The sequence below is a fragment of the Bos indicus x Bos taurus genome, chromosome 12 (assembly GCF_003369695.1).
Source record: "Bos indicus x Bos taurus breed Angus x Brahman F1 hybrid chromosome 12, Bos_hybrid_MaternalHap_v2.0, whole genome shotgun sequence".
In the NCBI taxonomy this organism is placed as follows: domain Eukaryota; kingdom Metazoa; phylum Chordata; class Mammalia; order Artiodactyla; family Bovidae; genus Bos; species Bos indicus x Bos taurus.
Window position 1 is genome coordinate 21,021,832 of NC_040087.1, and position 15,346 is coordinate 21,037,177.

Below are 15,346 nucleotides of genomic sequence, written 5' to 3' on the forward strand. Positions count from 1 at the left end.
CAAAGGACTGCAATTCCAGATTCAGGGATTTGGGTGTTACAGAAATATTACCTGACATTGCTGTACTGCTTACTATTCCCAGGTACTGTGTCTCTCTGGGAATCTTGAAACTTTGGGAGCTGGAAGGTTTCAGGAACCAAGGATTATTGACAAGTGAGAATGCCTGGTGCCAAACACATTCAGTGTCTGAGGGCATATCCCTCAGAAGTACTGTTCTCTGCTTTCCTGGGGTCTGGGCCCCAGCTCCCTTCATGGATGAAAAGAGAACTTACTGTATAGTCACTGAAATTGTTTGTGTGTCTGATTCCTCCATTGCACCAGGAGTCCCTATAATTTCTGAATCCTTAGCACTGATCACAGCTTAGTGTGTGCTCTATAAATGTTTACTGAACGGACAAAATATTTTGCTCATTAAACATTTCAGGCTAATAGTTAACCACATCCTTAACTCAGAGGACTCATTTCCAAAGAATTAGAATATAATAAAACAGACCCTTGTTGCAGATTATTGTTTGACCATATTCACTCCCTCTTCCCCACCTTCCTGGGAGGAGTATGTTTCCCTGACTCTTGATTCAGGGCTCTGTGAAATGACTTGTTTTAGTGGTTAGATGTTAGCAGATCTGCTTGCAAGGTGCTTGCACACTTGGGCTTCTGCTCTTGCTGCTGGAACATACTCTGGCCAGCCTAATGGTCCAAGGAGGATGCAAAGATTTGGAACATAATGTAGGCCCTATTTGCTGAGATACCCTGCTGAGCCCAGCTGAGGTTAGTCCACCCAACAGACCTGCATAAGAGTTAGCAAGAAATACATGCTTATTATTGTATTCCTCAGAGATCTGGGAGATGGTTGTTATGTAGCAAGAGCTGACAGATACAACCCTATAGCAAAAATGTACCAACTATAATTTTATTTAGGAAGGTGAGTCACAGACTCTGGTTTCAAACTATTTCTGGCCCAGTTTCCTTGTCTATGAAATCTGTAGAGTTGTTAGGAGGACTGAATGAGATAATTCAAGAAAAACAGTACAGCCCTGGCATGTGGAAAGTGTCCAGTGTGTACATTATTACCATTAGTATCATCACTGTTAAGGTGGGGCTTTCCTGGTAGCTCAGCAGTAAAGAACCTGCCTGTCAATGCAAGAGATGAAGGTTCAATTCCTGGAAGATGGGGAAGGGTCAGGGAGGGTGAGGAAGATCCTCTGGAGAAGGAAATGGCAACCCACTCCAGGATTCTTGCCTGGGAAATCCCATGGACAGAGGAGCCTGGCAGGCTACAGTCCATGGGGTCGCAAAGAGTCAGATGTGACTTAGTGACTAAACAACAAAAACATATTAAGGTGTTTCTGGACCCTGGGTCCCTGCTTTCAGTAGCAGTTCCGTGGATCTATGCCAGCAGTAGAAAGCTCCAGATAATAGAATGTGAAGTGAAGAGAACGTGAACATTTACTGCACACTGATGTATGTATGGGCTTCCCTGGTGGCTCAGTGGTAAAGAATCTGCCTGCAATGCAGGAGCCACAGGAGACTCAGGCTCGATCCCTGGGTCACGAAGATCCCCTGGAGGAGGGCGCGGCAACCCACTCCAGCATTCTTGCCTGGAGAATCCCATGGACAGAGGAGTCTAGCAGGCTACAGTCCATAGAGTCGCAGAGTCGGACATGACTGGAAGCAACTTAGCACGCACATGCTCGCACACACGATGTATGTATGGCCTTTCAAAATGACCTCAACTGAACTTCCCCACCTTCTACTAAAGGGCTGAGGCACCCCGCCTGTTTATTACAGCCAATTAATTGGTGACACAGCAGTTCTGGAGGACGTGGACAGCATCCTCGTCTTGTGCCCCGTGGGTGAGAGGGGCAGAGATGTGGGTGAGAGTTTTAATCGGCTCGAGCTCGGGCTGTGGCCGGCTGCCAGCACAGCACTCAGCCAAGCGCCACCACCCCCTCCCCACATCTGTCTTCCCTCCTCGCAGACTCTTAATGCCGCTGAATGCTAACAGGCAAAATGTATATGCTTGGAGAAGACCCAAAACCCAGGAGCAAGAACAGCAACCCAACAGAATCTGTCTCATGAGATCACTTCACCTCCACGCTTCATCTCCCCACAAAGCTGCCCCAGGCAGCTCCTTTTTGTTCCCCGGGAGAGTGAATGATGAAAAACCTCTCCAGGCCCCACCCACACCCACAAAAGGAGAAGGAGAGTGATTTCCAAACTGTATCTAATTCATGTACTATGATATTGTCACGCAGAGCCACACACAGTCACAGGTTCTGACAGCATCTGTGATCCTCCACCAAACCTAAGAGTTTCCAAACCCTTAGAACCTGGTGATAAATTCTGCAGATGCTAGTATTGTCTTGTCCTCAGGGTTATCAGGAATCTACTGACGTCTGCCTGAGGACTGGAGGTATTTCTATCGGCCCAACTGAATCTTAGAAAACAGAAAACAACGTAACCCGTGTTGCATAATCGGGCTGAGAAAACATGTTTCGTATTAGAAAGGCAGCCAGCAATTTCCTAGGACTCAGACATAGGTCTGAGCTGTCCACTGGGCTCGGGACCTGCTCAAGAATAATAATATTTGAACCTCCTTGTATCTCCTCATCTGTGAAGCAGAGAGCCGTCTACCTGGCCTCCCGTCACTGAATTGCCTCTGTGTACATTGGACTCCATCTTCCCCTCTGGAGAGGATGAATAAATATTAAGCATGAAAACTATCAGGCTTCTCAGAGAAGTTGGAAAGATCAATGTTTCTAGCACAAGTAGGAAATGAAAATGAAGAGATATCAAGGTCCTTGGTAACAGACCCGATCCATACAAAAGTACAGCATAACCGGCTGTGTAATGAAAAAGGCAAAAAATAAAGGAAGTTCCCTGGCAGTCCAGTGGTTAAGACTCAGCACTTTCACTACTGTGACCTGAGTTCAATCCCTGGCTGGGGACCTAAGATCCCACAACCCATGCAGCTCAGGGAAAAAAAAAAAAGGCAGTCTTGGAGTCCATCATATCTACCCACATTCTCAATCAATGCAGATTCCCAGGGGGTCCTCTAAGCAGTGCCCCAGCCCTACACCATGCTTCCCCAGCATGGCAGGTCTCCCCACTCCCAGGCTCCCTTAGCCCTTATTTCACATTAAAGCAGTTTCAGATCTGAGGAAGGAGATTCTGGGGGAGAGGCTGGCAGAACTGGTCCTGGTTATGAACATAGGCTCTGGAGGCAGACGGACCTGGCTTCAAATTCTGGCTCCTCCACTTGACCTTGGGCAAGTTACACAAGCTCCCTCAGTCCTAGCTTTTCCATCTGTAACTGTACAGGCAGGAATACCTCCACTACAGGGCGGTGCTGCGGGTTCAACGACGTGTACACATCCCCCACCACCGCCCCCTCCGGGCCTAGCACTCAGCACACACCCAGTGGAATGGAGTGGGGTGCTGGACGGGTGGGTGGGAAGCAGCAGAGCTGGCTTCGTCTTGGGCAAACCCTTGTACTTTTTGAACAGAGGAGCCCCCACTTTTGTTTGCCACTGGGCCCTACAAATCACAAAGCTGATCCTGGGGGTGCAGCCGACCTAGGAGGCCAGCTGCTAGGACCCCAGGAGTCCCTACCATCCAGGAGAGTCAGAAGGCAAACCCTGGCATGACCCCACATTCGTGTACTTCTGGTACTTTGGGCAAGGATACCGCATTTGGAACAAAGCAGAAGATGGGAACATTTTGTCCTAAACCTGCAGCGTTTCATAGCAAGCTCCCAGAGATTTGTTTAAAAAGAAAGAAATGCAAGCTCAGAGCTTCAGAGTGGGCAGAAGGGTCCTTCTCCACTCCCTATGTTCCCCTCCTCCTGGAGAGAGCACAATGAGCAACCTCCTTCGGCCCCTTCCTTCCCCCATCCCAAGGAGGTGAGCATTCCGGTAATAAATGTAGTACATTTGGGAGCAAGAAACTGGGCTTCCTGGGAGGGGTTGGTGGTGTCTGTCTGGGATTATCCAGCCACAACAAAGCCAGCAAGGCTGTCTAATTCTGGGAGTTCAGCATTAAGGAAGCCATCTGGCTCTCACCTGAGCCACACCCTTCAACCAGCCTCATCAGCAACAACAGTGACTTAGGGCTTTCGTTCATTATTATTCTACTCCTCACACTGTTCAGTTCTTGGGTGGGAAGAGGTTGCTATCTAATGGTCACCCGCAATGACCCCAGGAGCCACAGGAACCCCCACCATTCATCTTGTGACTTAGGATTAATTAAAACGCTTTATTAAAAGCCTCACTTCCTCAGAGGAAGCGGTATGGTCACCGGGGAGAATCTGAGATTCATTGCCTCTCCAAGGTGAAATCTCTCCAAGGCACTGAAATCGTCTACAGACGGTCCCCAATTTACAACAGTTTGAATTAAGATTTTTCGATGGTGTGAAGGCAATATGCATTCCTTAGAAACTGTATTTTGAATTTGGGGTTTTGAACTTTTCCTGAGCTGGTAATAAGCTGTAAGACGCTCTCTCAGGATGCGCGGCAAGTTCCCAGTCAGCCAGGCAGTGACAAGAGAGAACAGCCTGCACATTTACAGCCACTCTGGGCCAGAAACCGCTCTGTTTTTCACTTGCAGCACAATATCTCATAAACATGAGGAATTCAATACTTTATTATAAACTAGGCTTTGGGTTAGATGATTTTGCCCAACTGTAGGCTAACGTCAAGTGTTCTCAGCCTGTTTAAGGTTGGCTGGGCTGAGCAAGGATGTTCTGTAGGTTAGGTGGATTAATGCATTTTCAGTTTACAACATGATCAACCTACGCATGATGGGTTGACTGGGACCTAACCCATCCCAAGTTGAGGAAGATCTGTATTCCAGACCCCTTGGTTCAAGGAGAAAAATCCAAAGAGCCTAAAATCCTGGCCCCTTGGTTCTCAAACTTAAGTGTGCATCAGAATCGTCTGGAGGGCTCATTCAAACACAGATTTCTCAGCTCCATCCCAGTTTTGGATTCAGTGGATCTTGGGGTAAGGCCCAAGAATGTGCATTTCCACCAAGTTCCCTGGTGATGGTCCAGGAACCCCACTTTGAGAATCACTGACCTGGCACAAAACGCGTTGGCCAGTTATTACAGAGCAGGGTCTGGAACCCAGGGGTCCTGTGTTCCAGGTAAACGAACGCCTTTCTAGGTCCATGTTCTTGTCTTATGGCTGCTCCTTCCTCAGCCCTGGCCGGAAGTTCTCTTTGCTGCAGTTTTCATACTTGCCCTCTCCACCTAAGGTGACCCTGCCCTCCTCACCAAAGTCATGTCTATAATGAGCCTTGAGCTTCCCAGGAAAAAACCACTTTAAGAATAGTATTTCTGGCACTAACGCATATTATAAAAAATAAGACAAGAGTGTTTTATGAAGAAAAAATAATGCATTTAAAGATAAAGTGAATACAATCAAGCTACGCACCAAGAACTCCAAAAGTGTATCACTACTTTTCTGATCCTTCTACAGTTTCTGATCCTTCTCCATTTATTTTGCTAAAAATAAATAAGAGAACCGCTTACACTTACCCAGAGTGTTGGTAGCAAAGTTTTTTTCGAGTCCGTCTTCTGTGAGCTCTCTCTTATTGACCATGCAACCTGCATTATTGATCTAGAAATTACAGTTCCCATTTCAAAATAAAGGAAAATAGGGCCAAGAGACCTGTTTCCACAACCCACAGCCCCACGCCAGCACTGGTCACACATGTGTAGGATGACAACTCATGTTCTGCTCTACTGTTTCTTCACATCAAAACTACGTGTGCAGCCGGCTCAGCCATGGGACTGTGCAGAGACCTCCAGTGACTACGGCTTGGCCAGGCAACCTAATTCACAATAAAGTGCCCTGGAAATCTGTCTAGACCAATGCTATCCAGTACAAGTATGTAATTTCAAGTTTTCTAGAAAGTAGTCACATTAAAAAGGTAAAGAGAAAAACAGCTTCTCAGAGTGATCTGAGGTGCTGTTTCCCAGGCTGCAGTCCTCATTTTGCCCCAAATAAAACGTAACTCACCCAGAAAATAAATAAAAACATAAAAAGAAACAGGCAGAATTGATTTTAATAATGTATAATATTTAACTCACTATATCTAAAATAGTAGCATTTCAAGATGTAATCAACATAAAAATGTAATCAATATAAAAATGTTAGTTTACTTTTGTTTTTTTTTTTACCCTAAGTCTTCGACTTTGGTGGATTTTTACACTGATGGAACATCTCAGTTTGAACCGGCTACATTTCAAATGCTCTGTAGCCATATTGGACAGTGCAAGACTAGACTTGGGTCTGAACGAACGTTGTGGAGCACACGAGAAACAATCTGGGCAGCAAAGCAGCTCAGCTCAAAGCAGAATATGTGGGAGGAGCAGAGGGACAGCAACCCACCTGAGTCTTCCAACTTTCTCCATGGAGCAACTGACTGTGATGCTAAAAGATTCGGTTGTCTGCAACACGTGTTCTTTTGGACTAAGCTTTTTAATTTCCCCCGAGCCTCTAATTTTAATACATCAATCCCCAAATCTACAGAGTTCAAGAATGGCAGTACACAAATCATTTTATGAAAAAATGGAACCTTTCCATCACCCCCAAAGACCCAGTATAGGGTCCCTTCCTTTACTCACACATCCAAGCAACACGGTTAGAATGAGTCTAATGAGTGAACCTGGTGACATGAACAGGCCTCCCCATCAAAGAGTCTCACTAACGTGTCGCCGTAAAGATACATACACACACACACACACATTCTTCATCCACACAGAGGAGAAACACACATGCATGAGTTTTATCCCCTACTTATGTTTACAAAGCTCACCAAGACATTGAGGGTATGTTCCTGCTTGAAATTTTCAACAAATTTCCAGACTGACTTGGGTAGAGACAGGTCCACAATATGCAGAAAGATGTTCTAAACCAGAAAACAAAAGAAGCTTTTTTAAAAAATGTACTTTTTTCATTAAAAAGCATTAAAAAAAAATCATTTGGAATGATATAAAATGGAAAGTCTCACTGCTCAGAAGTACATCATTGTTCACAGTTTCTTATGAATCACCCAGAAATACTTCAAGTACATACAACATTTATACATACATGTTTTAGGCATTATATATAAACATATATCTATATACATACACTAAGCATTATATATACATATACATGTGTATGTGTAGTCCTTTTCCATATAAATAGATTCAGACTATACATTGTTCTGTATCCTTCTCTTTCACTTAACAACATATTTTAGAGATTTTTTTCTTAAATATAAATCCACCTTATTTCTTTTAATGGCCACAAAACATTGCATAGATGTGTCATAGTTTCCTACCAATCATTTGGGGGTTTTTTGTCAATATTTTGTTCCTAAGAGAATATCTAGGGCACATCAGAACTATGAGATGACAACTTCCTCTGTGACTCAGTCCTTGCTTACAATGTCAATCCCAGCCTTGTGCTATGGTTACCTCTGGACACAGCCCCACTCCCCCACCCCACCCCCATAGACTCACAACTCCCTGATGGAGGAGCCACATCAAGGGCGCCCCATGCCAGTGGTGCACACACAGCCATGCATGTAAATGAGCAATGCACTTTGGCTGTTGGGCCCTTTCTCCCAGCACATAAATGAAACTTGCGTTCTCAGCACCCACTGATCGTCCCTGAGTTCAACGTCACTGAACGTCGCTGAGGCTCAGTGTCCCTGAACTCTAGCAGGCGTCAGAGACTTATCACCAACCCAGGGCAGAGATTTCTGCTGCTGGGAACTGACCTCCAGACAAGCCATAAAACCCATGATAAAGCAGAATTCAGTGCCCTGCCTCCGTTTCCCCAGCAACTGAGCCACTGAACCCAAGGAAGAATTTCTACTGATCTTAAAACATGTTGCCTCACCCTGAGACAAAGGCTCAGAGAATGAGAAACGTTATCATGACTCAGAAGGCCTGTAAGGAGCTTGAATGCCGTGTTCAGCTTAAGTCTGCCATAACTGAGTCTTCCTCTGCCTTCAAGGGAGAGGAAAAGCACTGTCCGTACAGGATTACACTCTTCTCAAAAGTCTCTGAAGGCCCTGGCCCAGCCAGAGTGAACACGAGGCTGTTGACTCACACCAGAGTCAGCCATGAGCCTCTCGAGGGCAGGCCAAGTCCGGACACCTAATCCTTTCATTCCAAGGCCTTCCCTGACATCTCTGTAGGACACCCCTCCCACCCTGCAGGGCTGCAAAACACACACAAAATCCAGGTTTGAAAACCAACAAAATTCAAGTGAGCTAAAATCAGTTTTACTCTGACCATCCCACAGTCTCCTTGAGTTTCCTAGAAGCACCCAAGGCATCTCAGAATTAAATAGAAGCAGCAGCAGGGAACAGGGAAATCAGCCATGAATTCTGGTGAAATGAAACATCCTGAAAAGGTGCAAGGAATCATCTGGCTCCCTCTGCGAGAAACTAGGAAGACAGAGGTGCCCAGAAGAGCTCAGCTGTCCTCTGTGACCAGGAGAAGGAACCAGCCAGGTGCTGGTGTGTAAAAAACCCAGGGGCCCGGGTTGGACCTCTGGCCTGGAAACTAGATCCCACATGCTGCAATAAAGAATTCGAATGCCGCAACTAAGGATGGTGCGTGCTGAATGCAACCTGAACAAAATAATATCACTTCTAATTTTCAGATGAGGAAACTGAGGTTCAGGAAAGCTAAGCGCACTGTCTAGCCCACAAGGCTTCAGTGAGGGCAGAGCCCAGCTCCTCCCCTCGTCCCCCTGAAAAAGCTTCACAGACAGAGAGGAGCAGCTGATCCTGGGGTTCCCTCCTCTGTTCTGTGCACCTGCTCCTCCAGCAGCATCCCCATACCCGCTGCTGCTCTGTCCGCCACCTACAATTGAGGGGCCCACAACTCCAAGTTTTAAGCTTTTAAAAAATTGTTTTTAATTGGAGGATAATTGCTTTATCAACAATTTGCCAATAAAGGGCTGTCTAGTCAAAGCTATGGTTTTTCCAGTAGTCATGTATGGATGTGACAGTTGGACTATAAAGAAAGCTGAGCACCAAAGAATTGATGCTTTTGAACTGTGGTGTGGGGAAGACTCTTGAGAGTCCCTTGGACTGCAAGGAGATTCAACCAGTCCATCCTAAGGGAAATCAGTCCTGAATGTTCACTGGAAGTACTGATGCTGAAGTTGAAACTTCAATACTTTGGCCACCCTCATGCGAAGAGCTGACTCACTGGAGAAGACTCTGATACTGGGAAAGATTGAAGGCAGGAGGAGAAGGGGACGACAGAGGATGAGATGGTTGGATGGCATCACTGACTTGATGGACATGAGTTTGAGTAGACTCTGGGAGTTGGTGATGGACAGGGAGGCCTGGCATGTTGCAGTCCATGGGATCGCAAAGAGACAGACGTGACTGGGTGACTGAACTGAATTGCTTTATCGTGTGTTGGTTTCTGCCATACAATGCCATGAATCAGCCATAAGTATACAATGTCCCCTCCCTCGTGAGCCTCCCTCCCACCCCTCTGGGTCATCACAGAGCAGCAGAGCCTGGAGGCACTGAGTCAGTGAAACCACACCTCCAGGGATGGGCAGAAGGTATCGCCAGCCCTGGACCACCGAGCTCTCAGGGAGTGCTGGAGACCACTTACACAGATGCAAGAGGAGAGGATTTGCCGGGGGTTTGTGTGTGGGGATGGGGCAGGCTGCAAGCTGCGGGCTCCCTCTCCGCACCCCAGGAAACATGATGGTTCCTGCTTTCAGTTCTTCCTCCCAAAGATGGTGCCGTTGGGTATAAGGAGGGCTCAACAGCATCAGCAGAACCATACTGGCATCTTTTCCTATATAAATCCACTTGGTAAAGAACGTGGCCGAGCCCACAGCGGGCTGGAATCCAGGCAAGCCCTCCCCTGCCCGTGACCCGAGATCAGTGTTCCCGTTACGTCCTGCAGCAGCGCCACCCAAAGTTACCGGCAGGCAGCCAGCCAGCCCTCCAGCTCAAGAACTGCAGCCCCCAGATCGCGGCCCCACTTGCTGACGCAGAGGAAGGTTTAGAGACCTTCGTGCTCACGGCCAGCACGAAGCTTCCCGGGGCATCTGATGGCGAGAGGCTGCCAAGTCAAAGGGAGAAGGACAGCCTCTTGCCTTGAAAACGTTACTTCCAGATAAAGGATAACCCTCATGGGCAGAGGCAGAATACTCCATTCTAGACTGGGGCAAATTTTTTTCCTCCTGGCCACGACCCACGCCTGCAGGAGTGGGGCGCCATCCGCCCCTCAGCTGTGGGCAGCACATGGAGAGGCAGCAGGCGTGGGGGCTGCCGGAGGAGTGGGTGTACAGGACAGAGGAGGGAACTCCAGCTGGGCCTGGAGGCAAGACGCTCTCGGTGGATGTGCAAGGGGCCCGTGGTCACTGCCGGCCAGCCTGCTCCCCTCCCCGGGACCTGGGGTTTCCACCGGGGCCAGCTCCTCGGGGAAGCAACTGCACAGGTGCACAGACCCCACATCCAGGCTCTGCTTATGCTAACGCTCTGCCTTCACCGGCCTGCAAGCCTTAGGTTTTCTTTTAATTTTTAACTGGAGGATAATTACTTTACAATGTTGTGTTGGTTTCTGCCATACAACAGCATGACTCAGCCGTAAGTATACAATGTCCTCTCCCTCTCGGGTCTCCCTCCTACCCCCCATCGCACCCCTCTCGGTCATCACAGAGCACCGAGCTGAGCTCCCTGTGTTACATGGCAGCTTCCCGTGCTGTCTATTTTATGCATGGTAATGTATATGTTTGGGTTTCCCTGGTGGCTCAGACAGAAAAGAATCTGCCTGCAATGCAGGAGACCTGGGTTCAATCCCTGGGTTGGGAAGATCCCCTGGAAAAGCAAATGGCTACCACGCCAGTACTTTTGCCTGGAAAATCCCATGGACAGAGGAGCCTGACTGGCTATAGCCCATGGGGTCCCAAAGAGTCGGACGTGACTGAGTGACTAACACGGCCGCTTTCAATGTACATGTTTCCACGCTACTGTCTCTCTATCCCACGCTTGCCTTTCTCCACTGCGTCCACAACCCTGTTCTCTGTGTGCGCATCTCTATTCCTGTCCTGCAAATAGGTTCAGTGAAGTCAGAAAGAGAAAAACAAGTATAATATAACAAGTGTAATAACACATGTATATGGAAGTCTTGTGCTTTGTACACCAGGGGCCCCACACTCTGATTTTGCACTGGGGCCCTGCAGATTATGTAGCCTGTCCTGGTTCCAAGTGTCAGAGCAGGAAGCCCACAGAACGGTGAGCCAGCTTTGAACACTCTCGATAGGAAGCGGGTCTCATCAAGGCCGAAACGTCACTTGCGGTCCTTCTTTATCCGAAGGCCACCGAGTCGGTTTACAGCTTGGCTCACCCTGAGTCCCCTGGACATGTCTCAACGACGCGGCCTCCTTCTTGGGGGAGGGGTCCCGGCAGGGCCCTGTCTGTGTCATGTCGCCCAGGCAGGCCTTCACTGGGGGAGTTGGGGTCACTGCCCCCATCACCTGGGTCGGGCCCAGCCTTTGAGAAGTGCGGCTCCAGCTCTGATGGCTGAGGCCGCCTCCCAAGCAGAAGTGTGAAGAGAGCTCTGCCAGCTCGGGTGCAGGAGCGTGGCCAGGAGTCCCACCCCCACACCGCCGTGCCCCGCAGGCAGGAAGCCCCCCGCAGGAGGGGCACAGAGCCGCTCACCTGGTTCCCACTCTCCCGGATGATCTCAGCTTTGGCACCTTCCGCTCGGCTGTGATCTCGACAAACCAGGTGAACTGTGCCACCTGGTGGAATTCAAAAAAAGCGGCCGTGAGGGACAGCCACAGTGACAGCCCTGGAGACGAGCTCTTCCGAAGGCAGGATGAACACACACGGGCTCACAGAAAGAGGACCTGATACGGAGACTATTCTGGAAGATCTGGACAGATGGTCCCCACAGTCACAGCAGCCAGTGGAAAGGAGAGGGTGGTCCTGGAATCCATGCTCCTGCCTACCTGGGGTGACGGTGCAACTGGGGCAACGTCCTGATTTTCTTTATGGGTCTGAATACACCAAGGATGAGCTTCCCTGGTGGCTCAGGTGGTAAAGAACCCACCTGCCAATCCAGGAGACCTAGGTTCAGTCTCTAGGTGGGGAAGATCCCCTGGAGAAAGGAATGGCAACCACTCCAGTATTCTTGCCTGGAGGATCCCACGGACAGAGGAGCCTAGCGGGCTACAGTCCAGGGGTCACAAAGATCAGACGTGACTAAGCACACACACACATATATCAAGGATAAGAAGGGTCAGTCTTGGTCACACCCGCATCCCTAGCATCTCATGGGGAATCTGACACACTGGTCTCAACCCAGCTGCCCTTTAGACCCACCTGGAAAGTTTTTAAAGCTCCCGGCCTAAGGATGGTTTAAAAGCTCCCCCAGGTGAGTCTAATGTTCAGCCCAAGTTGAGAAGCCCCTAATATGTAGCCGGAATTTAACAAATATTTACTAAATGGGTGAATCCATAAACGGCACTCAAGACTATTCCAGCAAAAGTCACACCATCATCAATCAAGGCTTATTTAAAGGGGAATGCCTTGGCTGCGGCAGTTAAGACATAAGCATTATGGACCCTGCTTTCCTCACCTAAAACACCCAGCTTTATTAAATAGGGTCTGTTGCACAGGAGGCTCCAGGCAAACCACATAACAGCCCCTCAGCTTGATCTTCCTCCCAGCTCTTCAGAGTACCTCCCAGTTGCTAAGATGCAGTTAATCTTCCCCCTGCTTTGACAGATAATTAAATACAGCTCCAAATGGCACAATACTCCCCTGGAAAATGCCTAACTTTGGAGAGAAAAAAATCTCAAGCATCTTGAAAAGTGATAAATTCCAAGGTTTATTTCCCCAACTTCTGCCGGAACATCCATTTCTCCAGGAGAAGGGGCTCTAGAGAGGCATGGCTGACTCTTCTAGCCACCACAGTACTGTTGAGTGAGCCGGGACAGTTGAGCTGGGGCAGAAAATTTGTCATTTACCTGGAGGAAGACTTCAGCTGATTGAATAATGTATGGGCATCCAGAGAGCCTCTTTCTAGATCCAAGCTTAGGGAGGAGAGAGAGGAGACAGTTTCCAGCTGCTCAGACTCCAGAGACTGGAAACCAGGAGCAGCAGGAAGGAAGAAGGAAGTTCACTGCACCCCGCCTCCCGTTATTCTGGGGGCTCTGTTCTCAACTAGGGTCCACAGCCAAACTGCGACGGATTCCCAGTCTCTCTCCCACCCCATCCCCCCACCCCCATTCTCACTGAGGAGACAGGAACTAGGGACCAGGTGTCCAAGTTTTGTGTTTTTTTTTTTAAGTCTCCACTGGTGATTCGGATGCCTAGGGTTAACTGGAGCCCCTTACTGTTCTTAATCAGAAAACACTGCCATGTGGACGGGACCTCAGCTCTCCTGTGAATGAATGAAGTGTTGAGGAGAGCTTCCTCCGGTCACTCACTCTGTCCACCTCTAGTCTGAAGCTTAATGCAGCAAAGGTCCATCTAGTCAAAGCTACAGTTTTTCCAGTAGTCATGTACAGATGTGAGAGTTGGACCAGAAAGAAGGCTGAGCACCGAAGAAGTGATGCCTTCGAACTGTGGTGCTGGAGAAGACTCTTGAGAGTTCCTTGGACAGCAAGGAGATCAAACCAGTCAATCCTAAAGAAAATCAGTCCTGAATATTCATTGGAAGGACTGATGCTGAAGTTCCAATACTTTGGCCACCTGATGCAAACAGCAGACTTATTGGAAAAGACCCTGATGCTGGGAAAGATAGAAGGTGGGAGGAGAAGGGGGCAACAGAGGACGAGATGGTTGGATGGCATCACTGACTCCATTGACATGACTTTGAGCAAGCTCCAGAAGATAGTGAAAGACAGGGAAGCCTGGCGTGCTGTAGTCCATGGGGTCACAAAGGGTCAGACATGACTGACCGACTGAACAACAAGAGAAAGCCGGCAGCTGTGCCAGTCAGCACGGGGTCCCTGTCCAGGGTGCCTGCCTGTGCCGGCTGGGGCCTTCCTGACCCGTGTGTGACACAGGGCCCTCTCCCCAGTGTGGACTGGCCGCAGGCTGCCCTTGGGGCCCAGCACACACACGACTTAGCAGGCTGCTCACCTCGCTTGGCGATCTCCATGGCGGTCGCTTTTCCGATGCCGCTGTTCCCCCCAGTGACCATGAAGGCTCTTCCGGGAACTTGGACCTCCAAGTCATCAGGGACAAAGTCCTTGGACGCAGACTCATAGCCACTCCTGGAAGCAGCAGACCCACAGAAGGAATGGACATTAAGGAGCAGGGAACACAACCTCCTGCAGTGAGAAGGCCCAGTCCTGGGCTGGGCGCAGTGCTCTCCCCACACATCAGACAGCCCCTTCCGCCCTGGGACCCCGCTCTCCTCCCTGGTCTTGTGAACAACACCATCTTCTCAGAGCCTATACCATTAGCTTCCTGAACTTCTGAAAATACCTGGAGATTCCAACAGTTTGGCAGCCAAACTATTTTTCTCTGCCTCTAATACCAGGAGGTGCCCCTGCCCCTTAAAACATTCTTTGACAGGTTTTCTTATTTTTATTTTTTGGCCTTTTCCCCCACGTTGGGGCAAATGGAGAGGAGCTCAGGAGACCGAGAGCATCATGCCCACTGCACCCCAGGACAGGTGTCCCTCCCCAGGTATAGAAGGACCACAGCAAAGTGGGGAGATGTGCAATTTGGGAATGAGGAGGGGCAGGTGCAGTTATGTGAGGGCTGAATCCCTTGGAGGAAGCAAGGCTCCTTCAGGGCCACAGGGTGTGTGCTGAACGCCTCGAGGGGGCGCCGTTCAGGTCATAATGATGGCCCATTTGCATCAGGACAAGTTTCTGCCGGATGACAGCAAAGCACAATGAGAAGGAGGTGCTTTTTCCAATTGGCCCAAAGGCATCATACTGGTCAGAAACAACTCTGGGGGACTTCCCTGATGGTCCCGTGGTTGAGCCCATGCTCCCAATGCTGAGGGTACTTGTTTGATTCCTGGTCAGGGAACTAAGATCCTGCATGTTTCGTGGTATGGCCAAAATAAATAAGTAAAATGAAGAGATAGAGAAAGAAAGAACTCTGAATTCTTCAACTGCTTCTCTCTGCTCTTTGAGACTCCTCGTCTACCTTGACTGTCCTGAAAGTGAAAGTGAAGTCGCTCAGTCGTGTCCAAGTCTTTGCGACCCCGTGGATTGTAGCCTACCAGGCTCCTCTCTCCATGGGATTCTCCAGGCAAGAATACTTGGAGTGGGTTGCCATTTCCTTCTCCAGGGGATCTTCCCAACCGAGGGATTGAAGCCAGGTCTCTTGCATTGCAGGC

At 49.0% G+C, this 15,346-nt stretch overlaps 1 protein-coding gene across 3 annotated transcripts in view; it reads right to left on the reverse strand.

Annotated features, from left to right (window-relative positions):
• DHRS12 (dehydrogenase/reductase 12) overlaps positions 1-15,346 on the reverse strand; it is a 40,339-nt gene that overhangs the window by 15,799 nt on the left and 9,194 nt on the right. For all 3 annotated transcript variants that reach the window (XM_027557320.1, XM_027557318.1, XM_027557319.1), the window contains exons 2-5: positions 14,131-14,264; positions 11,698-11,780; positions 6,820-6,912; positions 5,537-5,618 (exon numbers count right to left, since the gene is read on the reverse strand). In XM_027557320.1, coding sequence (XP_027413121.1) covers positions 5,537-5,618; positions 6,820-6,912; positions 11,698-11,780; positions 14,131-14,264 — 392 coding nt within the window. The remainder of the gene's footprint in view (positions 1-5,536; positions 5,619-6,819; positions 6,913-11,697; positions 11,781-14,130; positions 14,265-15,346) is intronic.